Source organism: Agelaius tricolor, unplaced genomic scaffold, assembly GCF_023055355.1.
Source record: "Agelaius tricolor isolate 1412-34295 unplaced genomic scaffold, bAgeTri1.0.p SCAF_3, whole genome shotgun sequence".
NCBI classification, from domain to species: domain Eukaryota; kingdom Metazoa; phylum Chordata; class Aves; order Passeriformes; family Icteridae; genus Agelaius; species Agelaius tricolor.
In genome coordinates this window covers 68,654,856-68,681,215 of record NW_027269263.1, presented here as the reverse complement: position 1 = coordinate 68,681,215, position 26,360 = coordinate 68,654,856, and the positions used below count along the sequence as shown (strand labels likewise).

At 44.9% G+C, this 26,360-nt stretch overlaps 1 protein-coding gene across 1 annotated transcript in view; it reads right to left on the bottom strand.

Moving 5' to 3' along the window:
- Nucleotides 1–26,360, bottom strand: part of EXOC4 (exocyst complex component 4) — a 362,178-nt gene that overhangs the window by 175,783 nt on the left and 160,035 nt on the right. Inside the window, exon 10 of the mRNA XM_071424195.1 lies at nt 657–753. Within this exon, the coding sequence (XP_071280296.1) occupies nt 657–753 (97 nt within the window). The remainder of the gene's footprint in view (nt 1–656; nt 754–26,360) is intronic.

Here is a 26,360-nt window from a genome sequence, read left to right as displayed (position 1 = left end):
AAATTAACAAATTAATTCTAGAAAAATATTTAATATTAGATATTTTAGAAATAGCAAATATTTCTAAAATATTGAAATAGTTAAAAGTCATAATTAAATATTTAAAAATTTCAGACTACTACTACTAATAAAATTAACTAATTAATTTTAGAAAAATATTTAATATTAAGTATTTGAGAAATGTTAAATATTTCCAAAGTATTTAAATAATTAATAGTCATAATTAAGTATTTAAATATTTTAGAAAATAATGATTATTAATAAAATTAATAAAATAATTTTAGAAAATAATATTAAATATTTAAATATTTTAGAAAATAATAATTATTAATAAAATTAACAAATTATTTTAGAAAAATATTTTATATTAAATATTTAAATATTTTAGAAATAATAATAATAATAATAATAATAATAATAATAATAATAACAACAAATTATTTTAGAAAAATATTTTATATTTTATATTTAAATATTTTAGAAAAAGTGAATTTTTTTACACGCAACAACTTCCCAACAACAACAACTCCAAAGCAACCCCTTTGCTCTGGGATCTCAGAACTGGACTTTGCCCAACATCCCCACAAATCAAAGGTTTAATTCTACTTATTCTGAAGTTTTGCAGCTGTAGAAACGTGCAGAGAGGCAGATTTTACCTGAGCAGGGGGTGAAAGATGATGGTGATGTTCCTGGCTCCTGGTTTGCACACAAACTTGGACCCACCACCTTCAATTAAGTTATCATCTGGTCCTCCTGGAAAATAAGGTGGGACAAGTTGTCTAACAGATCTCGACATCCCTTGATTTTCAGAGAGTAAGTGCTAATTAAACATTTAGCAAGCGATAATTAAACAGGAATTAAATGCCTATTTCCTGGTGAAAGATCACTAATTAACGCCAGGCTTCGCTCTCTGTGCCCTCCCAGTGCAGGTGGGCTTGGAGGTGACTTTGGGCTCCTCATTCCAGAGGAATTGGGACATTTTGGCACATCCTTCACCTCGGGCCACGTGGCTCAGGTGTGTTTTGAAGCCCACAGTGCTTGGAAAGGGTTTGGAGGGAAACAATTCCCAGAATTTTCCTGCTCCTCTGACAGGGGATGGCACAGTTCCAGCTCTGGTTTGGGTGCCAGGGACATTTTCACCCATTTATTGTATTTATCTCCCAGGAGTTCATTCCTGAGAGGAATGGTGGATTTGTCTTTCCAAACAAGCTGTGGGTCTGCTGGTGGATGAAACCAGCACTGGGAGATAAAAGAAACAATGGGAAGGATTCCACTGATTGATGAATGGAAAAAGATATTTGCTTTTACAAATAAACTTTGGGTTTGCTGATAAATGAAATTAGACACTGAGAGATGAAAGAAACAAGGGGGAAGAAAAACCCCTAAATTCCATGAGAATTAAAAATGAAAATACATTAGAGGGAAATCTCTGGTATCAGGCATATTGCGAAGTCTGCACCTCTCAAGTACCTCAAAAATGGGGAAAGAGAGAAGGGAAATGAGGCTGGGAAATTGGGATAAAAAGGAAGCTGTGTCCTCCAAAAATTTGAGAGATCCCAGGGAAATGCCCCATGGCCTCTCCCTTTATTCCAATAAAGCCAGAAAGGACTCCTCTGTCTCCTTTTTGGACATAAACCTCTGCTGTTTGTGGATCAATTTTCCTAACAATTCCCAACTCTGAGTCCTGTCATTCCTGCCTGGAGCTCTCCCTTCTCTGAGTTCCACCTGGCTACAAATGCTCTCTAAGCGACAGGAAAAATAAATTTTCAGAATTTGGCAGCAAAACACAACTCAGGGAACATCATTTACACACCCTGGGCTCCAGGGCTTGGAGTAGCAATAAAACCTGACCAGTGTCACTGTGTCACTCCTAAATTACTTCCACGGGCAGCTCCTGACACCAAAGTGCCTTAAATTTGGATACTGGGAGAGAAAAGAGAGGGGAGGGAAAATATCAACTTCCTTAAAGCTCTGCATGTCCTGATAGTCCACATGGAACCATTCCTGAAGAAAATATTTTTAGGACCATAGGCCAGACACCCCACATATAAACAAATCACCATGGAATGGTTTGGGTTGGAAGGGGCCTCAAAGCTCATCCAGTTCCAATCCCATGGGGACACCTTCCCCTGTCCCAAGCTGCTCCAAGCCCCGTCCAACCTGGCCTTGGACACTCCAGGGATCCAGGGGCAGCCACAGCTGCTCTGGGAATTCCATGCCAGGGCCTCCCCAAAAAGGAACTTGGGCAAAGTTTGAATATCCCAGGTATTATCAAGCCCTTTCCATGTGAAATTTCCTTAAAGATTGATGATAAATAATAAATACAGAAGCTAATCACATTCTTGGGACAGCTTTAGAGGCAGGGAAATGACAAAGTTTTGAAATCAAAACTACTTTAAGAGGTCATTGAAGGTTTTGACTCTGACATCTCATCTGCCTCCAACAGACAGGATTTCTCCAAATGGGAATGAGGAGCAACACAACTGATGAGAAATTGTCACTGTCACATTTTCTGGAAAAATCCCCCTGCCCAGGATTCTTCTCCTGGGAAGCTGAGAAACCTCAGAGAAAAAAAAAGGAAAACAATATAATCTCATTTGCTTCTCCTGTGTTTTGCTGCTTTGGAATGTGGTTGGAGATTGTTTATCCAACAGGTGATTGTTTAATTGGTTTCATGGGAATTGTTTTAATTAATGACCAATCAGTGCCAAGCTGTGTGGGGCTCTGGAAAGAGTCATGAGGTTTTATTATCTTTTAGCCTTCTGTGAGTATTCTTTCTGTATTCTTCAGTATAATTTAGTATAGCATTCTTTAATATAACATACTATCATAAAATAATAAATGAGCCTTCTGAGAACATGGAGTCAGATTCATCATTCCTGCCTTTGTCTGGGAACCCCACAAGTACAAGAGAGGAAGTGACTCCAGCCTTCTTTCCCAAGGGAATTTTATGTGCTTTAGAACAATCAGTCTACAGAAAAAGCTCTTTGGTGACTGAATTTATTTGACCCTTCTGCAGCAACGTGCAAGGACTGAGCAGGTCACCAACACCAGCATTTCATACCCTAAATAATCCCTGTAGGTCAGGAGTGTTTCCTACAAGAATTCCCATAGATTCAAAGATGTGAGAGTAAAAGCTCCAGCTCTGAATTCCCCATGGAGTGGGAAATCCTGGGGAACTGGAAGTCTGCAGTCACAACATTTCCAGAGCTGACTCAGCTCTTGAATGAACCCTGAGCACACAGAGCTCCCTCATAAATCCTACCCAACATATGGACTTGGGAAGCACAAAGCAACTGAAAACAGAGTTCTTGAAACTTTCCTGATAGTATTTAGAAAGAGGCAGCTCTAAAAAAAAAAAAAAAAAATTCTGGAGATTTCAGCTGGCAGCTTAAAGAGTGAACTCTCCCAAGGTGGCAGTTTAATCGGGGAAGAAAAGAGGCATCGAGTTCAAGGAAAAGAAAATTATTCACTTCCCCTGTTAATGTCAGATCCTGCAATTTCCAGTGGGCTCTGTGTCTGAACAGAATTATTGAAGGAGCCAGCCAAGCATGAGCTGCTGAGGCAGGGATGAGGAGATGCAGGCTCCAATTAAGAGAGGGGTGTTATTCTTGTTCCATCAAGTCACCCTGCACTAATCAATATTATTGACTGGGACGAACTCCACGGCGAGGAATAAAACAATCTGTCTGATCTGCTGGGCCAGATGATGATGGATTTGAGGAGAACAGAACCCTGGCACCGAGAGAAAAACGTGTTTTTACATCTCCTTGGCTCTCAGCCTTCCATGAGTAATCGTGGGTGCTCTGCAGGTAGGTGCAGGCTACAGGGGGAGAGGGATTTCGCTTATATTTAAATATTTTACCCCCCAAAAAAGATGCTGAGGTGTAAATCTTATTCCTGGTGATGCTTTGGACATCCCAACTACACAGCAGTGCAGCTTTAATGTCATTGCACTCCCACCTCCACTGCTCTAAACACTGGAGTTCTGTCATGGAAAGTCATGGAGAGTGATGGATTTCTTTCCTTGTGAATTGGAGTTCTCCACAGGGGATTCCCCTGATGGTATCAAGGTCTGAAATGTGTTAATTACATGGACCAGCCATGATTCCTCCACTGCAGCCAATTCCCTGTGCTGGAGAGCGACCAACATCTCCAGAAAATAGGCCAGGACTATTCCTTCATCCTGACTGATTCCACCAAGAGCTTCTCCTGCAGGGAGATGAAGGATTGTTCATCCAAACAACCCAAAACTGGCAGCTCTGGAGAACACAGGGAGCAGAGAACCCCAGAATGGTTTGGGTGGGAAGGGACCTTAAAGGTCACCCAGTTCCACCCCCTGCAGCATGGGCAGGGACACCTCCCATGGGCCAGGCTGCAGAAGGTCCCTGACCTGTGGGACAGACTCCAGAGGAACCCATGGAGCTGCTCCAGGGCTGGAGCCAGCCTGGGAGAGCTGGGAATGTTCCCCTGGAGAAGGGAAGGCTCCAGGGAGAGCTTCCAGCACATTGCAGGCCTGAAGGGGCTCCAGGAGAGCTGCAGAGGGACTGGGGCCAAGGCCTGCAGGGACAGCACCCAGGGAATGGCTCCCAGTGCCAGAGGGCAGCCAGGGATGGGATCTTGGCAATGAGGAATTCCTGGCTGGGCTGGGATTGCCAGAGCAGCTGGGGCTGCCCCTGCATCCCTGCAATGTCCAAGGCCAGGCTGGACACTGGGGCTGGAGCAGCCTGGGACACTGGGAGGTGTCCCTGTCATGGCAGGGGTGGCACTGGATGGCATTTTCCAACCCAAACCATTCCATGATTCCATGAGGAGTGGAAATAATGCCTTTTTTTTCCTGTCCTTATCAAAGACCAAGGGATCCAGTAAGAGATGAATAAGAGATCCAATTTGGAGCCTCCCAAACCAAAGCTGATCTGACAAATTCTGCACTTTGAGTGTACCCAGGAAAATATCCCAAACTTCCCCATCTCTCTGGAAGCACCATTGTTGTTGCAGTTTCCTCTTAGGAGCAAACTTTGCTGGTTTAATCCGCCCAGTAATAAATTACGAAGAACAAAAGAAAAACAAGGAAAACTTGGAGATGAAGTGAAATTTGTCACAGAGTTAATGACACCCTCCTGCTGTGCTGGCAATGAAGTGTGCCCACCTGAATGTCACTGCAAGTGGTGACAGAGACAGGGCCATTAGTGACAGAGCTCAGTGTGTCTGAAATGAACCCTAAAATGTCAGGCTTCAACATGAAAAAGGAGATGAGCAGGGAAACTGGAATCTCTGCAGGTGCTGAAAGTCAGAACAAACATCAGGAGAATATTAGTTTTCCATTCTGCTGGGTACGTTCAAATTTAAATGTTTGCATGGAAACCTTCATGTTTACAAATGTCAGAGAATCTCAGGATGGTTTGGGTGGGAAGGGACCCTAAGGATCATCCAGTGCCACCCCATCCATGGCAGGGCCACCTCCCCCTGTCCCAGGCTGCTCCAGCCCCAGTGTCCAGCCTGGCCTTGGACACTCCAGGGATGCAGGGGCAGCCCCAGCTGCTCTGGCAATCCCAGCCCAGCCAGGAATTCCTCATTGCCAAGATCCCATCCCTGGCTGCCCTCTGGCACTGGGAGCCATTCCCTGGGTGCTGTCCCTGCAGGCCTTGGCCCCAGTCCCTCTGCAGCTCTCCTGGAGCCCCTGCAGGCCTGCAATGTGCTGGAAGCTCTCCCTGGAGCCTTCCCTTCTCCAGGTGAGCACCCCCAGCTCTCCCAGGCTGGCTCCATGACACTCAGGAAAGGAACACCAGGTTCTGTTTCTCCAGGTTCTGTTTCTCCAGGTTCTGTTTCTCCAGGTTCTGTTTCTCCTGCACTGATTCACTGCACTGGCACTCATGCACATTTCAATTATTTTCACATGGAACCAAACACAATTTATCATCTCTCAAATTTTTTTGCATGTTTTGAATCCTCAAAGTTCATTGCCTTTCAGAGAATCCCAGAATGGTTTGGGTTGGAAGGGACCTTAAAGCCCACCCAGTGCCCCCCCTGCCATGGGCAGGGACACCTCCCACTGGACCAGGGTGCCCAGAGCTCCATCCCACCTGGCCTTGGACACTTCCAGTGGCGTTTTGGGGATTATTTCAGGCACATTATTCTTCTGTAATGATGATTTTTGCTCCCTCTCCAGCCCCAGAGTGGCAGTGAGTGACCCTGCTCTGACCAGCATGTGGGGCTCCCATTCCCTCTCCTGGAATAGGAACTGAGATGCACCAGATAACAAAATCCACCTTATCAGGATTGACAAGAATAAGCTCCAGCCAATACTTGATTACTTCCTTGCTTGAGGGGAGAAGCAATTTAGCAGAGCTTTCTGACAGAGGAAAGATTGCCTTTCTTGTTTGCTTCTCTTAATCACCTGCTCTTCTTTTAATCATGGCAAGTGGGAATTTATACATCAGCCCATGAGGAAGAAGGGGCTGATGGTTACAAACACGCTGCACCCACATTTTCACAAAATCAACAGAGATCAGAGTGACATGGAACTCCTGAAGAGCCAAAATTGCTGGGAATTAGGTGGTAAAGCACTGGCTGCTGTCAGACCTGGGGCTGGAAGGGAGCTGGGAGATGATGGAGTGACTCCAAGAGCTGCTCCAGCTCCCAGTGCCCTTGTCACCAGCCTGAAAGGGGCACAGGGGACACCAAACTGGCACATCCCAAAGCCACAGCACTCCCTGCTGACCTCTCTCCACTCACTCTGGAAATTCAGCTCACCCTCAAGGTTATGAAGCTCATCCCATTTCAGTGTTTCCATCAGTGATGAATTGTCACAAACACATTTTGTGAAAAATCCTTTCCTTAGGATTTTTTCTCCTGAGAAGCTGAGAGGCCTCAGGAACGAAATGTAACCAATGGTTATCTGCTGCTGTGGAATGCAACAGGTGCATCTGGGATTGGTCCATGTGGTTGTTTCTAATTAATGGCCAATCACAGTCAGCTGGCTTGGACTCTCTGGTCAGTCACAAGATTTTATTATCATCCATTCCTGTTCTTTCCTTGCCAGCCTTCTGATGAAATCCTTTCTTCTATTCTTTTAGTGTAGTTTTAATATAATATATATCATAAAATAATAAATCAGCCTTCTGAAACATGGAGTCAAGATTCTCATCTCTTCCCTTGTCCAGGGACCACTGTGAACACCACCACAATAAATTCCCAACCATAGTCCCATATTCCCGGTGATATTTCCATATTCCCAGTGATAAATTCACCCCAAAACAGTGTTTGGGGTGATGGTCCCCAGAGTGGGAGGTTCCAACCTAAAATCTTTCAGTGAAACATTAAAAATGTCTAGCAGAAATTAAGGAATGGTCAAATCAAGGAAAGTCCAAGGGCTGAAACATCACAAATTCTTTACAGGTGTAAAAATGGGAAAGAAGGAGTGGAAAGGGATTGGGATAAGATGCTCCAGGGCTGGAGCCAGGCTGGGAGAGCTGGGAATGTTCCCCTGGAGAAGGGAAGGATCCAGGGAGAGCTTCCAGCACATTGCAGGCCTGCAGGGGCTCCAGGAGAGCTGCAGAGGGGCTGGGGCCAAGGCCTGCAGGGACAGCACCCAGGGAATGGCTCCCAGTGCCAGAGGGCAGCCAGGGATGGGATCTTGGCAATGAGGAATTCCTGGCTGGGCTGGGATTGCCAGAGCAGCTGGGGCTGCCCCTGCATCCCTGCAATGCCCAAGGCCAGGCTGGACACTGGGGCTGGAGCAGCCTGGGACACTGGGAGGTGGCCCTGCCATGGCAGGGGTGGCACTGCAGGGGCTCTGAGGTCCCTTCCCACCCAATCCATTCCATGATTCCATGAGGAATGGAAATAATGCCTTTTTTCTGTCCTTATCAATGACCAAGGGATGCAGTAAGAGATGAATAAGAGATCCAAGGTCCCTTCCCACCCAAAGCACTCAGAGATTCTGAGCAGAACTGGAATTGCTGTTCAGGTTTGCAGATCAAGCTCAAGCCTGCTTCAACCCTGAAGGAAAAGTGATTTCCCAAAGCAGGAGAGGCAAGTCTGGATTCCAGCCACAGGACTGATGTGGCCTCTCTGACCCTGATCAGGTTTCTGCATTTCAGTTCCCCAAAAGGGGAATTGAGATTGTGGCTCCAACTTTCCCCTGGCAAAGCTGTTCTGAGAAATGTCACAAAAAAGGCGCCAACCTTTTAGTCACTGTTTTAAATTCATGCTTTGACTTCAGCTTCCCATTAAACACAGAATAATGTCCCAAACTGACCAACAATCCCAAACTCCTGCCTGAAACAGCTTCTCCCAGCACATTCCCATGGCACATCCCAGGATTTGGTGCCTGATTTGGATGCAGCCCCCCAGCCCCTGCTCTGCCATATTGCTGATGTTCCCAATCCCTCCCTGCTCCCCTATCCTGCCTTGTCTGAGATCCAACACCATATGCATTTAAATAAGTTGCTCTTTAATGTTTCAAAACCTGATTTATTAGTTGCTCACACTCCATCTGCCTTGAAAAACGGCGCCGTGCCTCGGCTTTCACAGCCTGCACAAAAGGTTGGGGTTCAATTCCAGGCTCCTTTATCATTTGATCACCGTGTCAGCCACATATGTAAAGTCTCCTTCCAGCTACAGAAATTGTTTAAAATGCATATTTCTCCTCTTTTTTCTTGTTGTGATTTCTTTTTCTTTTTTTTCCCTCCTCTCCCCCAGGCCACACGACTGAGCAGCAGGCACTTTGATTAATGGATTTGTCAACTTGCATATTTAGGATTTTGTTGGTTTGCCTAAAACTCCCCATGTACAAATCTGAGCTGTTCCAAAGCGTGGCTGCAGCAGAATTCCTTATCCTGAGCTGGAAAAAGCATTGGAGCTAATGAGCTGTGATTACTCACACCCTGCATCCACTTTTCCACTGTTCTCTACTCAGAGCTTTCTTCCTTTATCTTATCTCCTGTAGCAGCAAATGGCTCCTACCTGAATTTTTTATATCCCTGACATGTTTGCTATTCAGTTTTAATGTCACAAAGGAAAAAAAAAAAGAAAAAAAAACCACCATGAGGTAACAAAAAGCAAGTGAAATAAACTAAGATATTTCCTGACACAGTGTCATTTGCTGGTTTATTTTCTTACAAGCTGTTTAACTCTAAAATCCCCGTTTCATCTTTTTTTTGATATTTTTTTTTTAAGATTTAGAACCTCCAGGACATTTTAGACAAAGGAATTGGCTGGAATTACAGAAGGATAAAATGATTTGGGTGGGAAGGGACCTTCAGGATTGTCCAGTTTCAATGGGCAGGGACACCTCCCACTGTCCCAGGGGGCTCCAAACCCTGGCCTTGGACATTGCAGGGATGCAGGGGCAGCCCCAGCTGCTCTGGCAATTCCAGCCCAGCCAGGAATTCCTCATTGCCAAGATCCCATCCCTGGCTGCCCTCTGGCACTGGGAGCCATTCCCTGGGTGCTGTCCCTGCAGGCCTTGGCCCCAGTCCCTCTGCAGCTCTCCTGGAGCCCCTGCAGGCCTGCAATGTGCTGGAAGCTCTCCCTGGAGCCTTCCCTTCTCCAGGGGAACATTCCCAGCTCTCCCAGCCTGACATTGGATCCATCTCCTCTCCAAGACATTCATGGACCCAGGGCCTTCACTTGGAATCTCAGCAAACCATGAAGGGTCTCCCTTCCCTTTTCCTCTCTTTTCTCTCCCCATTTCCCATAAAAATCCCTTGGGATGGATTCTGAGTGTCCCAAATCCCAGAATCCCAGAGCAGTTTGGGTGGGAAGGGCCTTCCAAGCTCATTCCAGGGACACCTCCCCTATCCCAGGCTGCTCCAATCCTTCCTTGGACACTGCAGGGATGCAGGGGCAGCCCCAGCTGCTCTGGCAATCCCAGCCCAGCCAGGAATTCCTCATTGCCAAGATCCCATCCCTGGCTGCCCTCTGGCACTGGGAGCCATTCCCTGGGTGCTGTCCCTGCAGGCCTTGTCCAGGTGACAAATAAAATGTTGTACAGCCTTCTGGAAGAAGCAGACATGGAATGATGGAATTATTAAGGTTGGAAAAGATCTCTGTGATCATCGAGTCCAACCAAGAGGTCTAAAAATGCTTCAGTTTTTCACCACGGTGGTAAAAGGGAGGGTTTTGAGGCTGGCACACAGCTGGGATCCAGCAGCCCCCAGGAAAGCTGTCATGGGCTCGTTTTCCATGTATTAATGAAGGAATCTGTTCTAATGAAGATTAATTCACCCATCTTTTGACAAGTCTTGAGAATGTTACAAACCTGGCAGGTAAAACAAGGCAGAATAAATCCTCCTCGTTCCACACTGGGATGCCTCCATAAATCCCCACCAACAAAGGAACCTCCTGATTCCTCATCTGCCCCTCCATGGCAGGGAATAAATTCATTTTCCAGCAATGTGCACAATGATCCCCAGGAATATCCCAGCTTTTCCCCCTGGGAATGGCACTGGATTGCCCACAGAATGCACAGGGAGCTGTCAGGCAGCATCCTTCAACCTGCTCACCCATAATCTCTTTCAGATGGGTTTCCCCACCTCCTCATCCCCCTTGCTTTGTCTGGCCTTTGGAATTCAATCAAAGATGAATTAAGACTTTGAGGGAACAGCCCCCACCGTGGGGCCTGGCGATTCATGAGCTCTGTGTTAATTTTGTTACAGCTTTTATTTCTTGCATTTTCATGCAGAGTTGCTCCCCCTGAGATTGTCACTGATATTGGCACCAAACCCCAGGGGCTGCAACCAAACTCAAATGCCAATAAAGAGGAGGGGACTGGGCCCTCAGAGACATCAGAAATTGCAGGAAAACAGCCAGAATTTTAATCACAACTCCTCCAAACGCAGCCAGGGATTTAGAAACGCTGTTATTGTAGGATATGACCCTAATTCAGTGTTAATCAAAGCCACTGGTGGCACAAGAATAACCTGGTGATTTAATAAAACACCATTTCACAGCAGCCACTGTGTCAGGATCAGGATGTTTCCAATATCACAAATTCCAGGGAGAAGGCTGACCAGCCTTTTCCATATGTTTCTGTACATTTCTATCACCAGGGAATTTGACATTTCCACTACATAACAACCAAGAACTCGGCTTTATAAAAAAATCTTAATTGATTTCTGTAATTGTGTTTCCTTTTTAATTTCTGCTCCTGCTGCACAGTTATCAAGGATAAGAAAATTGGAAAAGGTTGTGCAGAGAAGCTGCCCCATCCTTTACAGAGTGTCCAAAGCCAGGCTGGAGCAGCCTGGGATAGTGGAAGGGGTCCCTGCCCATGGCAGGGATGGCACTGGATCATCTCTAAGATCCTTTTTTAACCCAAATCATTCTATCAATTTAGGAAAAGCTCAGAAAGTACATATGGGGGAAAAAAAAATCAATTATTACAAATTGCCTTATTTTTGATTTCACTGAAAAGCTTCAGCAGTTAAAAGCTAAAGAAGCCAAACTTGAATGTTTCAGCTCCATCAGAAAAAAAATAACTCATTTGTGGTTTCTGCTGATTCAGCAGCTTCCAACTACAGGAACTGAGCAGTTGGTAGTCTGAAAATCTGGAATCTTGATCTTTTAACTTCAAAATTAAAGGAAATCTGTGCTCTCATGTTCAGCTGTGGGAAGCAGGAGCACCCACTGGTACGGGGCAACCAGAAACAGCAAAAAGCAGAAAGTCAACTTGACATCAAGCAGATATTTTAAAAGAAGGGAGAGAACAACAAAACCCAAAGTCATTCTGACACCTTGGAGCACGTTCCAGGCTGCCCAAGCTGAGTTGTGGCTGCAGCCTGAAAATCCAGGGTTCCCTCTTTAATAAAAACAGATGGAAGTCACAGCTCAGTGGAGCAGAGTGGGGAGTTCAGAGGTTCCCCTGCTGGAGTGCAGGGAACAGAAGCCTCCCTGAGTCCTTCAGAGAGAGTGCAAGTCTCTGCCTTAAGCTTCTCTCATCTGCCTCACGATCATCATGAAAGGGACGGAGACTGGGGACCACTGGAGAAAAAAGACCCTTGTGTGAAATTCTGCTCTTGTTGGAGAATGTCACCTGCCAAGGCCCCTGAGGCTGAGCACAGCTCCTGACATTGCTAAGCTGTTGTTCACAGGTGTGTTTGCTGCATGCTACACTGGGCCCAGTGAAAGGAAAAGAGGGGCACTCGGCCGTTTTTGCAACAACAGCTCTGGAATTTTCCCACCTCTCAGCCTGGCTGGGCTTCTCCTGAGGTAGTTTTGGGTGGTCCCCACAGAAGACCCTCACCTGTGTTACAGCCACCGTGACAGACAGACTGAGATGGAAGAAGCCTCTCCATCAAGGACTGAGACATGGAACCCTGTTGCCATTATAGTGCAAGAGTTCTACTGTCACTACATTGAAACTCTGGCAATATGGAACCTTTGCATACCTCCTCAATGGTTCTTGTAGGCAGCTCCTCTAGCACTGGCTCTTCCTCATCCTCACAGCAGCAAACTGACTCCAGCTCCCACCAATCCACTCTTTTATAACACTGCTCTTATTGGCTACAGCTGTGGCCTGTTAACATCAGGCCTGCTCCTGATCTTTAGTAATTGGTCCAGCTGCAGCTCTTTAGGGGATAAGATTGCATTCTATACCACCTCCATTTACCCATACTGTATCCCCCTACAAAACCCCCATGTGAAAAGGCCCTCCCTGCTCTTTCCAAGGACTGAAAGCCCCAGCCCAGGGGAGGTGTGTGGGGGAGGCAAGCTGACCAAAGTGAGATGGATGTTGCAGGTGTGAGCAGTGGGCCAAGAAGACAATGGCTCTCGCCCACTGCTGAGAACATGGACTGTGTGGACCCTTCTTCAAATACCATTTTTTCCTCAGAAAATACAATAGACTACTTTTGATTCCGTTTCAAGATTCATCCCCTTCCCCCATCAAAAAGGAGCATAATAAGAGTTTGAGTGAACTAGAATGCCGAGATCTCCCCAGATGTGTCCTGGTGAACTCCATCAGCTGGACATCAAAGGTTTTGTCTCTACATTTGGTAGCCATGTACCTTCCCTTCTCTTCCTCCCTCTTTTCCTGACTCTTTCCCTTTTTCCCCAACTCGTCCCCAACGCATTTTGCTGTGGTCATTCAGTAAAGGTACATTGGGTTTTGATTAATAGTGCAAACCCCCTGTGCCGTGTCAGTTCTCTTTGCACTCTGAGATCAATTCATGAACCATCACAAAACCCTTTTGTAAGGATGGATGGTGACAGGCAGAAATGCATGGCCTTGAATTAGAGCCTTTTAGAGAAGCTGTAACACATTAAACCACACAGACATGAAACAAAAGTGTAAGTTGTAGTTTTAAGTAAACAGAAATACATCTAAAGTGCCTTAAGACACTGCATAGCTAATAAAGGCCCTAAAGCCTGGTTTCAAGTTCAGTTAACTTAGTTCCAGTCATAACAAAAACAGCAGAACTTTGCTTGCATTTCTAGATAAAATCGAGAATATTATAGGTGTAGGTTTTGTGTAAGAACTGACACTACTTTCATACATTAGAAATGAAGCTCAGATTGGTGTAGAAAGAAGAAGAGGAAGGAGGAGGAGGAAAAGATGAAGATGAGGAAGATGAAGAAGATGAAAATGAGGAAGAATATGAGGAGAAGGGGAAGGAGAAGAAGGACAAGAAGGACAACAAGAAGAAGAACAACAAGAAGAACAAGAAGAAATAAGAACAAGAAGAGGAATAAAAAGAAAAAGATGATGAAGAAAAAGAAGTAAAAAAGAAGAAAAAGAAGGAGAAAAAGAAAAATAGGAAAAAAAAGAAGAAGAAAAAGGAGAAATAGAAGAAAAAAAAAGAAGAAAAAGAATAAAAAGAAGAAGAAAAAAGAGATAGTGTATGTTGCTTCTGCTGAGAACATTGGACTCTATGCCAGGGAGCAGCTGTAGCTGCTTCTGTTCTGGACTTTATGCCACAAAACTTTTAGCAGGGACGTTAACACTTTGAACTCTTTGCCTTCAAGATTGGTGAATTCATGCAATAAACAATTTATAACAACCAACAAGTGCTCCTGTCTCCTTGAAGACCTAAGACCCACCAAAAGTCTTGACATTCCCCTGTGCCCTGCTCCTCAACCCTCCAGCTTCAAACAGCCACAAACTCGCTCTGAACACCTCAGTGCATCAAGAAAAATCAGAAATAGGAGAGGGAGAATCTGAGGGAGGGAGGGAGGATTCCCCCACAAGGGCCACTCAGAGCTGGGGAAAGCAAACAGATGTGACACAGGAAATGGGATGGGCAGGTTGGAGCAACATTTGGGAATAAAAAGTCCCACAGCATGGCAGAAGCTGCAGAGTTAAAGTTTCCCACATCCCCCCCAATTCTGAGTTTGGATCAAATGCCCCTGTAAGGAGCTCATGGGCATTGAGGAATCAGAGAATCATTAATAATCAGAAAATCCTGAGCTGGAAGGGATCCAGGGATGCAGGGGCAGCCCCAGCTGCTCTGGCAATCCCAGCCCAGCCAGGAATTCCTCATTGCCAAGATCCCATCCCTGGCTGCCCTCTGGCACTGGGAGCCATTCCCTGGGTGCTGTCCCTGCAGGCCTTGGCCCCAGTCCCTCTGCAGCTCTCCTGGAGCCCCTGCAGGCCTGCAATGTGCTGGAAGCTCTCCCTGGAGCCTTCCCTTCTCCAGGGGAACATTCCCAGCTCTCCCAGCCTGGCTCCAGCCCTGGAGCAGCTCTGGGACCTCCTCTGGACCTCTCACCCCCAGCCATCTGCTGGAGTAAAGATCTTTCTCCATTTCCAAGAAAACATCCAGAGGAAATATTAGGAGGAATCAAAATAAAGCTGTGAACAAGATGGTGCCCAGGGAATGAATTTAGGCTGATATAAAATAGGTTTATAGCATTAAAATAATGCCATGCTCTGCAAAGGAGCCACATTAAGTGCTGAATTCCTTGTCTGTAGAGCTGGGCTTACAGCTGGAATTTTGGTTGTAGTGATGCCTCAGGTTTAGCTTTTCTATTTTTCCCATTCTGTGCTGCTTTAGTGTGTGGGTCTGAGCTCCATATTATGGGATGGTGAGCTCTGTGCACAGAGCAGGGAGACAAAACAGTTCCTGCTCCAGCTGGGCACCAAGGACAAATGCCCCAAATCTCAGCCCAGGAGCACAAACCCCGTGGGCTGGAGAGAGAAAAACAAGCAGGGTGGGACTGCAGGGGCTAAAGCTGGAATGGGACAATGAACTGCAAGATGCAAATGGAGCAGAACTGATCCCAGGGAGAGACCCCGGGAGCGCTGGTGCATTTTGGGGCCATTTTGGTTCATCTTGGGTGCAGCCCTGGCTGGGCTCTGGTGCTGCCCAAGGTGCATCCATGGAGGAGATCCTTGGAATGAATCCCTGCTTTATTCTGGGACTCTGCCCAGCCTCTGCTCTAGGTCAGCCTTCTCAAGGATCAGGAAGGGATAAAAGCCCCAAAATTCCCAACATTCTGCTGGCAGGGAGGTGAGGGCTCTACCAGGAGCTGCTCCCCATTCCCAGAGCACAGCAGAACACGTCCCCCATGGAACCACCAGGGATGGAGGTGGAAAAAGCCCCCTGGGAATGAAGGACAAATGGTCCAAGGCACTGGAGGAACTGCCTGGCTTTGCTAGCACTGAACTCAGAGAGTGCAGGAAAGAACAGGGAAGAGAAGCAGCTGAAATCTGAGAAATCCATTGTCCCAACATCCATTGTTCCTAAAATAATGGGCTCCAGGAGCAACCCTGCCTCAGGTGCTGCTTTTGACACACTTAACACACCTCAAGCCAGAGCTCTGAGCAAACCATTGCTATTTTTACATCTCTTTTTACCACATAACATCCTTCCCCTAATGACAGTTTTACACATATCCCTGTTCAAGAGACTTGTGCTTCATTTTATTTTTTCTTTTTCTTTTTTTTTTTTTTTTGGCAATAGATCACATGTCCCAGTGCTCCACACTTCCACACAGGCTCCTTTCCCAACCATCTGCTGGTTGAACTAATTCAAACTATTATCAGTTTTACCTCCAAGAAAAGAGACACACCAAGCTTCAAGGAGAGCTCCAATTGCACCAAGGGAGGGGAAAAAGCAGCACAAAAAAACCAGTCTAACAATGAGAGAAATGTCAAGAAATAGAAATGTCAAATCCCTTAGGGTGGGGAAAAAAAAAAATAAATTCCAACTCCAGCTCATCTCCAAGCACTGTATTTTGCAATGAAATTACCACTCCATAGTCTTTCCTCAGGGAAAAGCTGTTCCAGCTAATCAGAGCATTGGGTTTTTTGAAAGTTCAAAACAAATGCAGGGTTGTCTATGCAGAATTCATGCCCTGGCTGTCAGGAGCTGCCTTTAACTCTTTGCAAGCAAAAAACCTCTTGAGTCTTGTCGCCAAAAGCTGTAAAATGGCTCAATGTGGAAATAATTCAGAATATTTCAGGGTTCTCATGGATTCTTGTGGTTTGGGATGGAAAGGACCTTAAAGATCATCTCATTCCACCCTCCTGGTGGAGCATCCATGAGGATCCATAAAACCTGTCTCTATTTTCCATGTAAACCTTGGAGAAAAGGGGCTTAAACAGAAACAGGGACATCCTTTTCAGACAGAAACCTAAAAGTAGTGTATTCAATATTAAATAAGGTCTGTACAGAGCTGTGACTGTGAATCTCTTGGAGTTGAACTCCTTCATCCATGATCTCCTTGTGTCATCCAAGGGATCTTTGCTCCTTCCTCACCCTCTGCCCGGCAAACTCAGCCAAATTCCAAGAGATTTTTAATTCCAGGAGCTCTGTCAGTGTCCCTGTAACAGCCAGGAATGGGAAAATGCACCAGGCAGAGATGGAAAAAATGGAAAATTGTTTTTGTTGGATAAATGAAATTTCATCATTGAAATGAAATCATCAAAATGCCATCTCCCCCTCCCTGCAAATAAATCCAAAAGTGCTGCATCTCTTCAGACTGCTTTTTCTCAAGGAATTGCTTTTTGTTAGCAAAATCAGATTTAATAGTGAGTAGAATTCCTTTGGAGTAGTCCCTCATTAGGTTTTTACCATCTCAAGATCTCCATTCTCTTCTTTAAAACTATTTACACGCTGGAAAGGTTTTTTTGCCTGCTACTGGGTACATTTAATTATTGATGAAACCTTCAACTTCCTTAATTGAAAGCCAGCAGGATGGTTCAACTTCATTTCTGGGGTGACACCAAACACGCTGGTGGTGGTGGCACTGAAGAAGTGAAACAGCTGCAGGTAATTCCAGACGTGGGGGCAGAGCACAGGAATCCACAGAATTCCTCTCCAAAACCATCCCAGAGCAAATGTGGAGCAAATAAAACCCTCCTGCCTTCAAGGAGAACAGAAGCCTCTGCACCCAAGCCCAAACAGGCAGCTCCTTTTTGACCTCCACTCCTCACTGCATTTAAATAAATCTGTTTATGGCTGTTTGGAGACCTGAAAACCAAAGCCTCAGCCTGCCATTAATATTTTAATTGAAGCCATGAATATTCATGAGCGGTTTGCTTCTTTAGAGGACAAGATCCGATAATTAAATAATTCTAATATGTAAATGTGCTCCTGTCATGACACCTTGCCTTCATCTACATTACAAAACTGAGGCAATTTTAGCTCTTTCATTATTTATGTAATTTTGGTTCTACCGGCTGATTTTTTTTTCTTCTGGACTAACTCAGGCTCTTGACACAGAAGGCAAATCTCAGTTACTGGATCAGTCATTATGGACTATTCCAAAGTCATCTGCCTCCCCTGACTTTGGCATTTTGGGAGGAATTTCATTTATCATTATTTTGATCGGATCCAGCTTCTGTTTCCGAGCTAATTCCAACTGTGAGCACCTGATATTTTTCACAAACCCAGGAGAAGGCAGCAACCACAAAGTCTTTTAGGATTTCAACATTTCTTAGACTTCAGCACCAATAAAAAGTACCTGGGCCAGGCTGGAAAGGGTTTGGAGCAACCTGGGGTAGTGGAAAGTTTCCCTGCCTGTGGCAGAGGGTGGGATGAGCTTTGAGGTCTCTTCCAACCTAAATCATTCTGGGACTCCATGAAAAATATTTGGTTTCTGTGAGAAACTAAGTGGCAGCTATTTTCTAAAATAAATCCACTTCTTCCCTTCGCAGCTGTAACCAACAACAGCAAACTCTGGATGATTCCAGCAAGTTTTCCTTGCAGTTGCTTTGAAATCCCCCCATTTCCATACAAACTAAAACCGAAAGGATTTCAAATGAGGACAAAAAGCTTGAAAGGGCTGCCAGGGCCATTATTTGTCCCCTTCAGCTCCTCCACACAACCTCCAAGTTCTCCCCTTCACACCCACCCCGAGCTCAAACCCAGTTCTTGCCTTCACTCTTCAGACTTCACTTCTCTACTTGTTAGAAACATTTTTTTTCCCCCCATTTCCAGGTTAAAATTCCTTTTGGCCACTTCATTCCTGTCTGTGGCAACTCCAGTTTTCAGTCTGGAGCTCCTTCCCAGCCCTCTGAGGTGCCTGATACCTTTTGCAGGCAATGGGATCGAATTCCAGCATGAAATAGTCCTTTTTTCTCAATATAAACAGCCAGAAATTGCATCCAACACTTCAGAGGATTTGCCCAGTGTCTGTTAGGCAGCTTGGAGTAATTCTGGAACCAAATGTTTTCCTCATCCCCCACCTCATGGTTTGGGTTGGAAAGGTCCTTAAAGATCATCTCATTCCACCCTCCTGGTGGAGCATCCATGTGGATCCATAAAACCTGTCTCTATTTTCCATGTAAACCTTGGAGAAAAGGGGCTTAAACAGAAACAGGGCCATCCTTTTCAGACAGAAACCTAAAAGTAGTGTATTCAATATTAAATAAGGTCTGTACAGAGCTGTGACTGTGAATCTCTTGGAGTTGAACTCCTTCATCCATGATCTCCTTGTGTCATCCAAGGGATCTCTGCTCCTTCCTCACCCTCCGCCTGGCAAACTCAGCCAAATTCCAAGAGATTTTTAATTCCAGGAGCTTTGTCAGTGTCCCTGTAACAGCCAGGAATGGAAATTTTCCATTTCCAATGGGTTGGCTCCAAGTTCAGCTCAGTTCCCAGGTGCATTCAGGATTCGATTTCATCCCTTTTCCTTGGATTCCCAAGATCACCCAGCTCCTGGAGGTGATTTGATCCTTGCCATCACTACAAGGACTGACAGTCATTAAAACATCTCCTACAACAAACCTAATGAGAAAGCAGAGTCCTGAAGGGCAGTGAAAGGCACCAGGTGACAAAGTGCCAATTAAATACTGACATCATTTGAGAACAATATTTGACACAATTTGTGCTGATTTTGCATAATGTGACCTCTTGGAATGGGACACTCTGAAGGACAAAGCAAGGGAAGGAGAACTCAGCACCTCAGACTGGAGTGTGCAGCTCCTGAGGGAAGGAACCATTCCCAAAAATACACTGCCACTACAAAAAAAAACCCCTCAACAACAGCTAAAAAATAAATTCAAAAATCAAGTTTGGCAAGAACAAATCCTGCAGTAAAAGCAGAGCTCCTGCTCCATCCCAGCTCCAAACTGGACACAGAGAAAAGGAGATCCTTCAGAGCTCTGTGCTGCCCTTGGCTCTCCTCAATGTGACCTTCCTGCTTGGAATATTTTCCATCTGGAGCCACTTCCCCACCCACATGTTCGAGGTGGTTGCCACACATCTGGAGCAGCTCTGGACTGGTGGTACTGGACTTTTTGGGGGTGACAGTTTGACAACGTTGATGTCCTGCCAGGTGAACCAGATGGGTTCGTTCATTACACAGAATCAAAGAATAATGAGGTTGGAAGAGACCTCTAAGATCATTGAGTCCATTCCCTCCTCTCCTTGGCTTTATTTGGTCCCATTCCCATGGAGAGGGGGGAAAAAGGAACTTGGGTAAGTAATTAATCTAATTACCTTAGAAAATAACGAGCTGCGCGCTGGAACAGAGCAGTCCTTGCTGGAAATCAGTCCCAGACAATCCCAAATGATCTGGAGAACCTTAACTGGGAATCTCAAGGACCTGAGGCAGCCAAACCACAGAGGCTCTCCCAGACGTGCTCTGGGAGTTTTCCAGTCCCCTCCACCACAGAATCATGGAATGTTCTGAGCTGGGAGTGACCCACAAGGAATCCTGAGCTCCATGGAAAGAGGCCAAGAGCCACCACGTGTCTGTGTTCTCTTCACAAAATCAGAGGAAATCTTGCAGGGACCCACAAGGACCAAGCCCAACTCCTGTTCCCACAGGACCATCCCAACAATCCCAGCCTGTGCCTGAGCATTGTCCAAGCACTCCTGGAGCTCCATCAGCCTTGGGAATGTCACCATTCCCAATTCCAGTGCCCAACCAACATCTTGCCAGTGTCTACGATCGTTGCCACCACACTCAGGTGGTTCCTGGGCAGCTTCACCAGCTCTGGTTTGGTTCTCATGGCACCACCAGGACAGACCCACCCTGGAGCCTCTCAAACAAGCATCAACCTGCACAGGGTTGACTCAAAATGAGTATTTTGATACATCCCTGCTTTCCCTGAGAGTGAAGAACATCCTTGAAAATCCCAGCTCATCCACAAGCCTTGGAAAGAGCGATGAAAACCATCCTTGGAGTGACACGGGGCTTTTAGCAAAGCAGGGTATGGGATGCCTGCACTCCTCAAATCAGCTGAAACACCAGGAAAACAAAAATAGTTTCCATATCTCAGTGTGTTTCCAGATTTCCTTCAGGTGATGAAATTGTTGCTGATTTAAGTCTCCAGTTCTGGGCTGAGGCACTTGTTCAGGAGCCACTTGGAAATCCAAGTCCTTCATTTCCAAAATATAGCTTCAAAGAAAAAAAACAATCAAAAAAAGCAGTGGAGAGGAGCACCAAAGATCATTTGTACCTGCTCCAGTATCTTCCTACTGAATGAAGAAAATGAATGCAAGGATTGAAAATTCCAAGCCAAAGATGAGGAGGAGCAGCACTGAGGATTTCATCAATGAAATGATGTGAGAAACAGAGAAAAGGAGCCAGAGGAGTCAGAGAATTATTTAGGTTGGAAAAGACCTTTAAAATCATCAAGTCAAACTATTCCTATATAAACACTACAATAAGCAGGGAATATTGAGAAGATTGGATTCTTCACATGAAATTTTAATTTAAAAACATCCTATCTAGAAACAGGTAAAAACCACCACATAAATCTTGGACTAAATTAACCAAATGAACAAAAAGAGATGCCTAATGCAAAGTAACCAAAGAAAAACCTAAAATAATATGGCTGATACTGCATTTATAGCCAGAGGTCTGTTCAAAACAGCAGAACCCCCAAAAATTCACTGAGGAAAAGCAGTGAGAGGTGCAGGCGTGCTGTGAGCAGAGACATCTCCAGCTCTGAATCCTTCTGCATCTCCCACTGCCAGCTGGGGGAAAACTCACCCATCCTTGGCCTGCTCCCCTCGTGCATCCCAGGCAATCCCACAGTCCGGTCATATGGAACCATTCCTCCAAAAACACACACACATGTGTGTGTATATATATATATATATGTATTTATATATATATTTATGCACACATCAGTTCCTTTTTCACCTAATTAAATCCAGCACTCAAGGCAAGATAACAAGATGTTGATTAATTTACTGATTTGATTCCAACACATCCTGGCTGCGTCAGTGCCCTCCCTCCAGATCTCCAGAATAACCTTCACTCCTTGGAGCAGGCATCATTTCCTTCTCCTTTTCACATATGCAGATGGGACAATTATCCAGACATCCATCAGGAGGGATTGCAAGAGCAAGGAATTCATTTCCAGCCTGTTTGCTGTGCACACCAGCTGAATGCACAAAGGGATAAACCTGGGGAAGGTTATTCCAGCACTCACTGAAGCTCAGCAGAGCAAGGAAGAATCTGAGATATCAGATTTGACCATGGTGCAAAAATCCAGCTGGGCATGGACAAAATGTGCCGTGAAATCATGGAATCAGAGAATATCCTGAGCTGAAAGGATTGTTGAGTCCTGCAGAGGACAATCCTGAATTTGTAAATAATCACAGAATTCCAGAATGGTTTGGGTCGGAAGGGACCTTAAATCCCATCCAGTGCCACCCCTGCCATGGGCAGGGACACCTCCCAGTGTCCCAGAGTGCTCCAAGCCCTGCCCAACCTGGCCTTGAAAACACAAATAATAAATCACATTCTCTATCAGAACATGAGGGGGCTGAAGGAACCAGCAGGAAGCCAAACATTGGTTTGCTTTTAGAGTTTGTAGGATCGAAAACCTACCTAGAAAAAAGATGTCCAACATTTCAAACTGGGAAAAATTGAGAATTAAGGGTATAAGACCTCATAATTTTTGTTGTCCTTATAATTTGGATTTGCAGGTCTTGTGAATAAAGATGCAAGAGATAAAGCATCAAACCCTGCAGGTCAGCCAGGCCACCCTGAACCATGGGCTGTGGTCCATGAAATTCCAATGGGCCTTGTCACCGTGATATTTCCTGAAAAATCCCTTGGCCAGGATTTCTTCTCCTGGGAAGATGAGAAGCCTCAGCTTCTCCTGTGTTTGCTGCTCTGGAATGTGGTCTGGAGATTGTTTATCCAAACATGTGAATTGTTTTTAATTAATGACCAATCACCATCAGCTGTGTCGGACTCTGAGGAGTCAGTCACAAGCTTTCATTATCATTCTTTTCTACCCTTCTGATTAATCCTTTCTCTTTCTTTAGCATAGTTTTAGTATATAATTTCTTTTAATATAATAAAATATAATATCATAAAATAATAAATCAGCCTTCTGAGAGCATGGAGTCAAATTCTCACCTCATCCTGGGGACCTCACAACACCACAGGGCCTCATAAACCAACCTCCCTCGTTTGCAGCTACTCAAGTTCAATGAAGAGAGGCCATAAATAAATTGGCCACTTCCCCACCACCTCTTTTCTTGCAGCTCTGGAGCTGTCACAGGACTGTGAAATGATTGAAGACCATCAGTTGAGAGGAAAAAAAAATTAAAAATTGAGAAGTTCTTCCAGCAATAAAAATGAAATTTATGACTGACCCAAAAGCTATTTTTTTGCAAGACAATATCTGCCAGCCCTCACAAGGACCACAGACCCCTAATATTTCCGCTCTGGGCCATATGTGCCATTCTCAGGCAAAAATAAATTTGTTAACAAGTCTGCAACAGCAGTTGGCACTTTCTTCTGCCAGTCTGTACGAACATCTTGAGACTTTCTTTAATAGGGGAAAAAAAAAAGGGAAAAGAAAACGTTTTAGAAAAGCACAAACCCAGCAAAACACGCCTGAAACGTAAGGGGGGAAAAAATAGTAATTCGAGCAAACATTTTAAATTAATAGACAACAGAAATGCTGGCAAAGTTTGTTGTTCATAAGCTTGGGGATCATGCAGGGGTCCTGAACATTTTAAACATTCAGTGTGACCATCTGTCAGCAACACAGGCACCGAACAGAACGAGCAATTACCAGAGCCCTTCTCAGACAGAATCTGTCAAGCACAGCCAGCCTGGCTGCCAGCAGAAATCAGAGTGATGAAATGGAGCTGAGGAAAGCAGCTCATCCTCCTGGGAAAAGGGATGGGCTCCACCTGAGCAGGGCAGGGAAACAGCAGCCAGAGCCCTCCTGGTGGTGCTCAGGGGAGGGCTGGGAGGGTGGTGGCCACAGGGATGTGGGTAAGAGATCCCATGGGGCTGGCAGCACCCTGGAGCAGAAAAGAAGAGAATTCAGAGATTTAGGACTGAATTCCTGCTGGAATGTGATCTATCAGAACAACTTGGGATGGAAGGGAGCTTAAATATCATTTAGTTCCCTCCCTGGATACCTTCCACCATCCCAGGTTGCTCCAAACCCCATCCAACCTGAACTAGGACACTTCCAGGGATGTGATGTGGCACTTCCAGCAGCCACAGCTGCTCTGGTATTTGAACCAAGTTTTTTCAAGAATTAATTTAATGACTTAATAATTGTAAGAAAAGTACTCAGAGAGAAAGGAAACACCAGGGTGGAGAGGGGAGGAAAGGTAACAGGACTGTGCAGGAGTTAATGAATTTAAGGAACAAAAGAATATTATTTATACTGACAGAAGAACTGCACTGCAGAGAGGCTCCTAATCCAAATCCATGAGGATGAGCTAAGGAGATCTCCCTACTCATTCTCTGATCAGAAGTTAATGTGCAAAAAGCAGGTGCTGATGAAACCAGAGATGAAGTCATTACCAACACACAGGAGAATTGGATACTCCACACCTTGGCCACTGGAGCAAGGGAATATCATTTTCTACTGCCTATTTCAGTGCATTCAGATACTGAGAATGTTTGCCAGGGGGTAAACACTGCATGACTTGGAATTTTAGAAGACAAATTCAAGTATTTTCATCAATCCCAGGAGTCCTGGGGCCACACAGACCATGGAGCCATAAGGAGACAGGGGACTGTTCCCAGTAAGGTCAGGACATGAATCCTGTTAATATTTAAGGAACTCCTGAGATGCCAGGAGAAGCATTAGCTGATCCTACAAGAAAAAAAAATAATTAATGAAATTAAAAGATGAGATGAGGATACACAGGAGAGGAGAAGAAAGTACTCTGAGACTGTATTAAAACATGAAATACAAAGTGACCATGATAAAATCCAGATGGGATTATCAAAATAACATCAGTAAATGTCAAAGCAGTGAACTCCTGGACTGGTTTTTCAGTAGAAGATCAAGGAAAGGCCAAGTTTTGATAGAAGTGCTCCTCTACTTGAGTGATTTGTTGTCTCAATGACTGAGTGACTCCAGCAGCCTCTCCAATGCTGTCATGCTGTATTTAGAGATGATTAATGGAAATACAGCCTCCACTCACCCTCCTTCCTGCAGAACTTTCCTGCATCCCTCCAAGCCAATATTCTTTGACAACTCTTACACCACATCAGCTCAGTCAGGATCAAATATTGACAGGAGCCTGGCAAACACTACAGGAGAAACAGTGTTTTATTTAATGAAGTAATTAAAAGCTGTGCTATCGATATCTGGGAGCGGAGATGTTGATCAGAGCACGAGCCTGCTTCTCATAATGACAAAATGTCTGTGATCCCGTGGAGCTCACAAAGGAAATGGGGTTTCAGGCAGGAACAGATGGGTACAGAGGGGAAAGGATGAACAAGGGAACTCAGCTGCTTGGTTTGATAGGTGGGGTGCTCAGAACAACACAGATCCAGCAATTTCCAGTGACTTTTTTTTTTTTTTGTGGCACCTGATACATCTCCTCAATTGGCTCATTTATCACAGAATCGACTTTAAAACAACTTTCAAACTCTTTTTTTATTTTTTTCCCCCAAAAAGACTTGCATTTTCTGTCTGCTAATCTGCCTTATGGAAGCTGGATTTTAACTGAAAAGTACATCAGTAAATTGGCATCCCCTACTGAGACAGATAAGAGCTTCGAGTCACTGAATAAGGATGCTGAAACTGTGACAGGTATCTCTGAAAGCTCTTTTGAAAATTCCTTTATAAATAGTATTTATTTGGCTAAAATACCTGATCAGTGCAGCACTTCTGTAATCTGACTGTTTGCAAAGTGCTTTAGTTCTTGAGATAAAAAGCTGCTACAGAACTCTGAGGATCATCTGGAGGAGCAGTTTCCATGTACGTGTCAAATGCTTTTGTCCCCAGCCAGGTCTAATTTCATGGCAATGGGGCTCATTTTGAAATCGTTTTGTTTTGTTTTTTTTCAGCTTTCCAGCTACATGTGAAAAGTGCATTAGGTTGGGAGAAGTCTCCAAAGCAGCAGAAAATCCTTGTAAGAGAAAAGCAGAAAAAAAAAATTTAAAAAATCAAGCCATTAACTGCATTTGCAGGGACCTGTTGACCATGAGACTGAGATTTTTATCAGGATAAAGGCACAGGGACACAAAGAATTCCCTTTCCTTCATGTGCCATCCTCTGCCTGGGCTTTGTCCCCGGGGTATTTACAGCATCCTCTGCTCCCACCGGATTGTTTTCCCTACATTTCAGCTGTTTCAACTCTCAAAGAGTTAACGAGTCTTTCCCAAATGAGATCCCTGCAGGTGTCAACTCCTTGGAAGCAGATGGGTGCAAAGGGCAGACACATCCTTATAATGAGAGAAAGATTAAGAGGGGCAGAGAAAAGGAGCCAGCATGAGGCCTAAGGAGTGCTTTGATGAATGATAGAGCCCGGCATTAATGAGATCTGGTAATTTTACATTTCCAGAAAGCCGTGGTCGTTAGGACTGGGAGGATCGTTGCTTTATTCAGCTGGAACAGAGGAAAGTTTAGGACAAAAGGCGGCTCATCAAGGAATCCTCTCCCCTTTGAGGGAACACAGCTGGGATTTGCAACATTCCCCATCCCTGCCAGTGCCAGGTTTGTTTGGTTGCTCTTTTAAAAA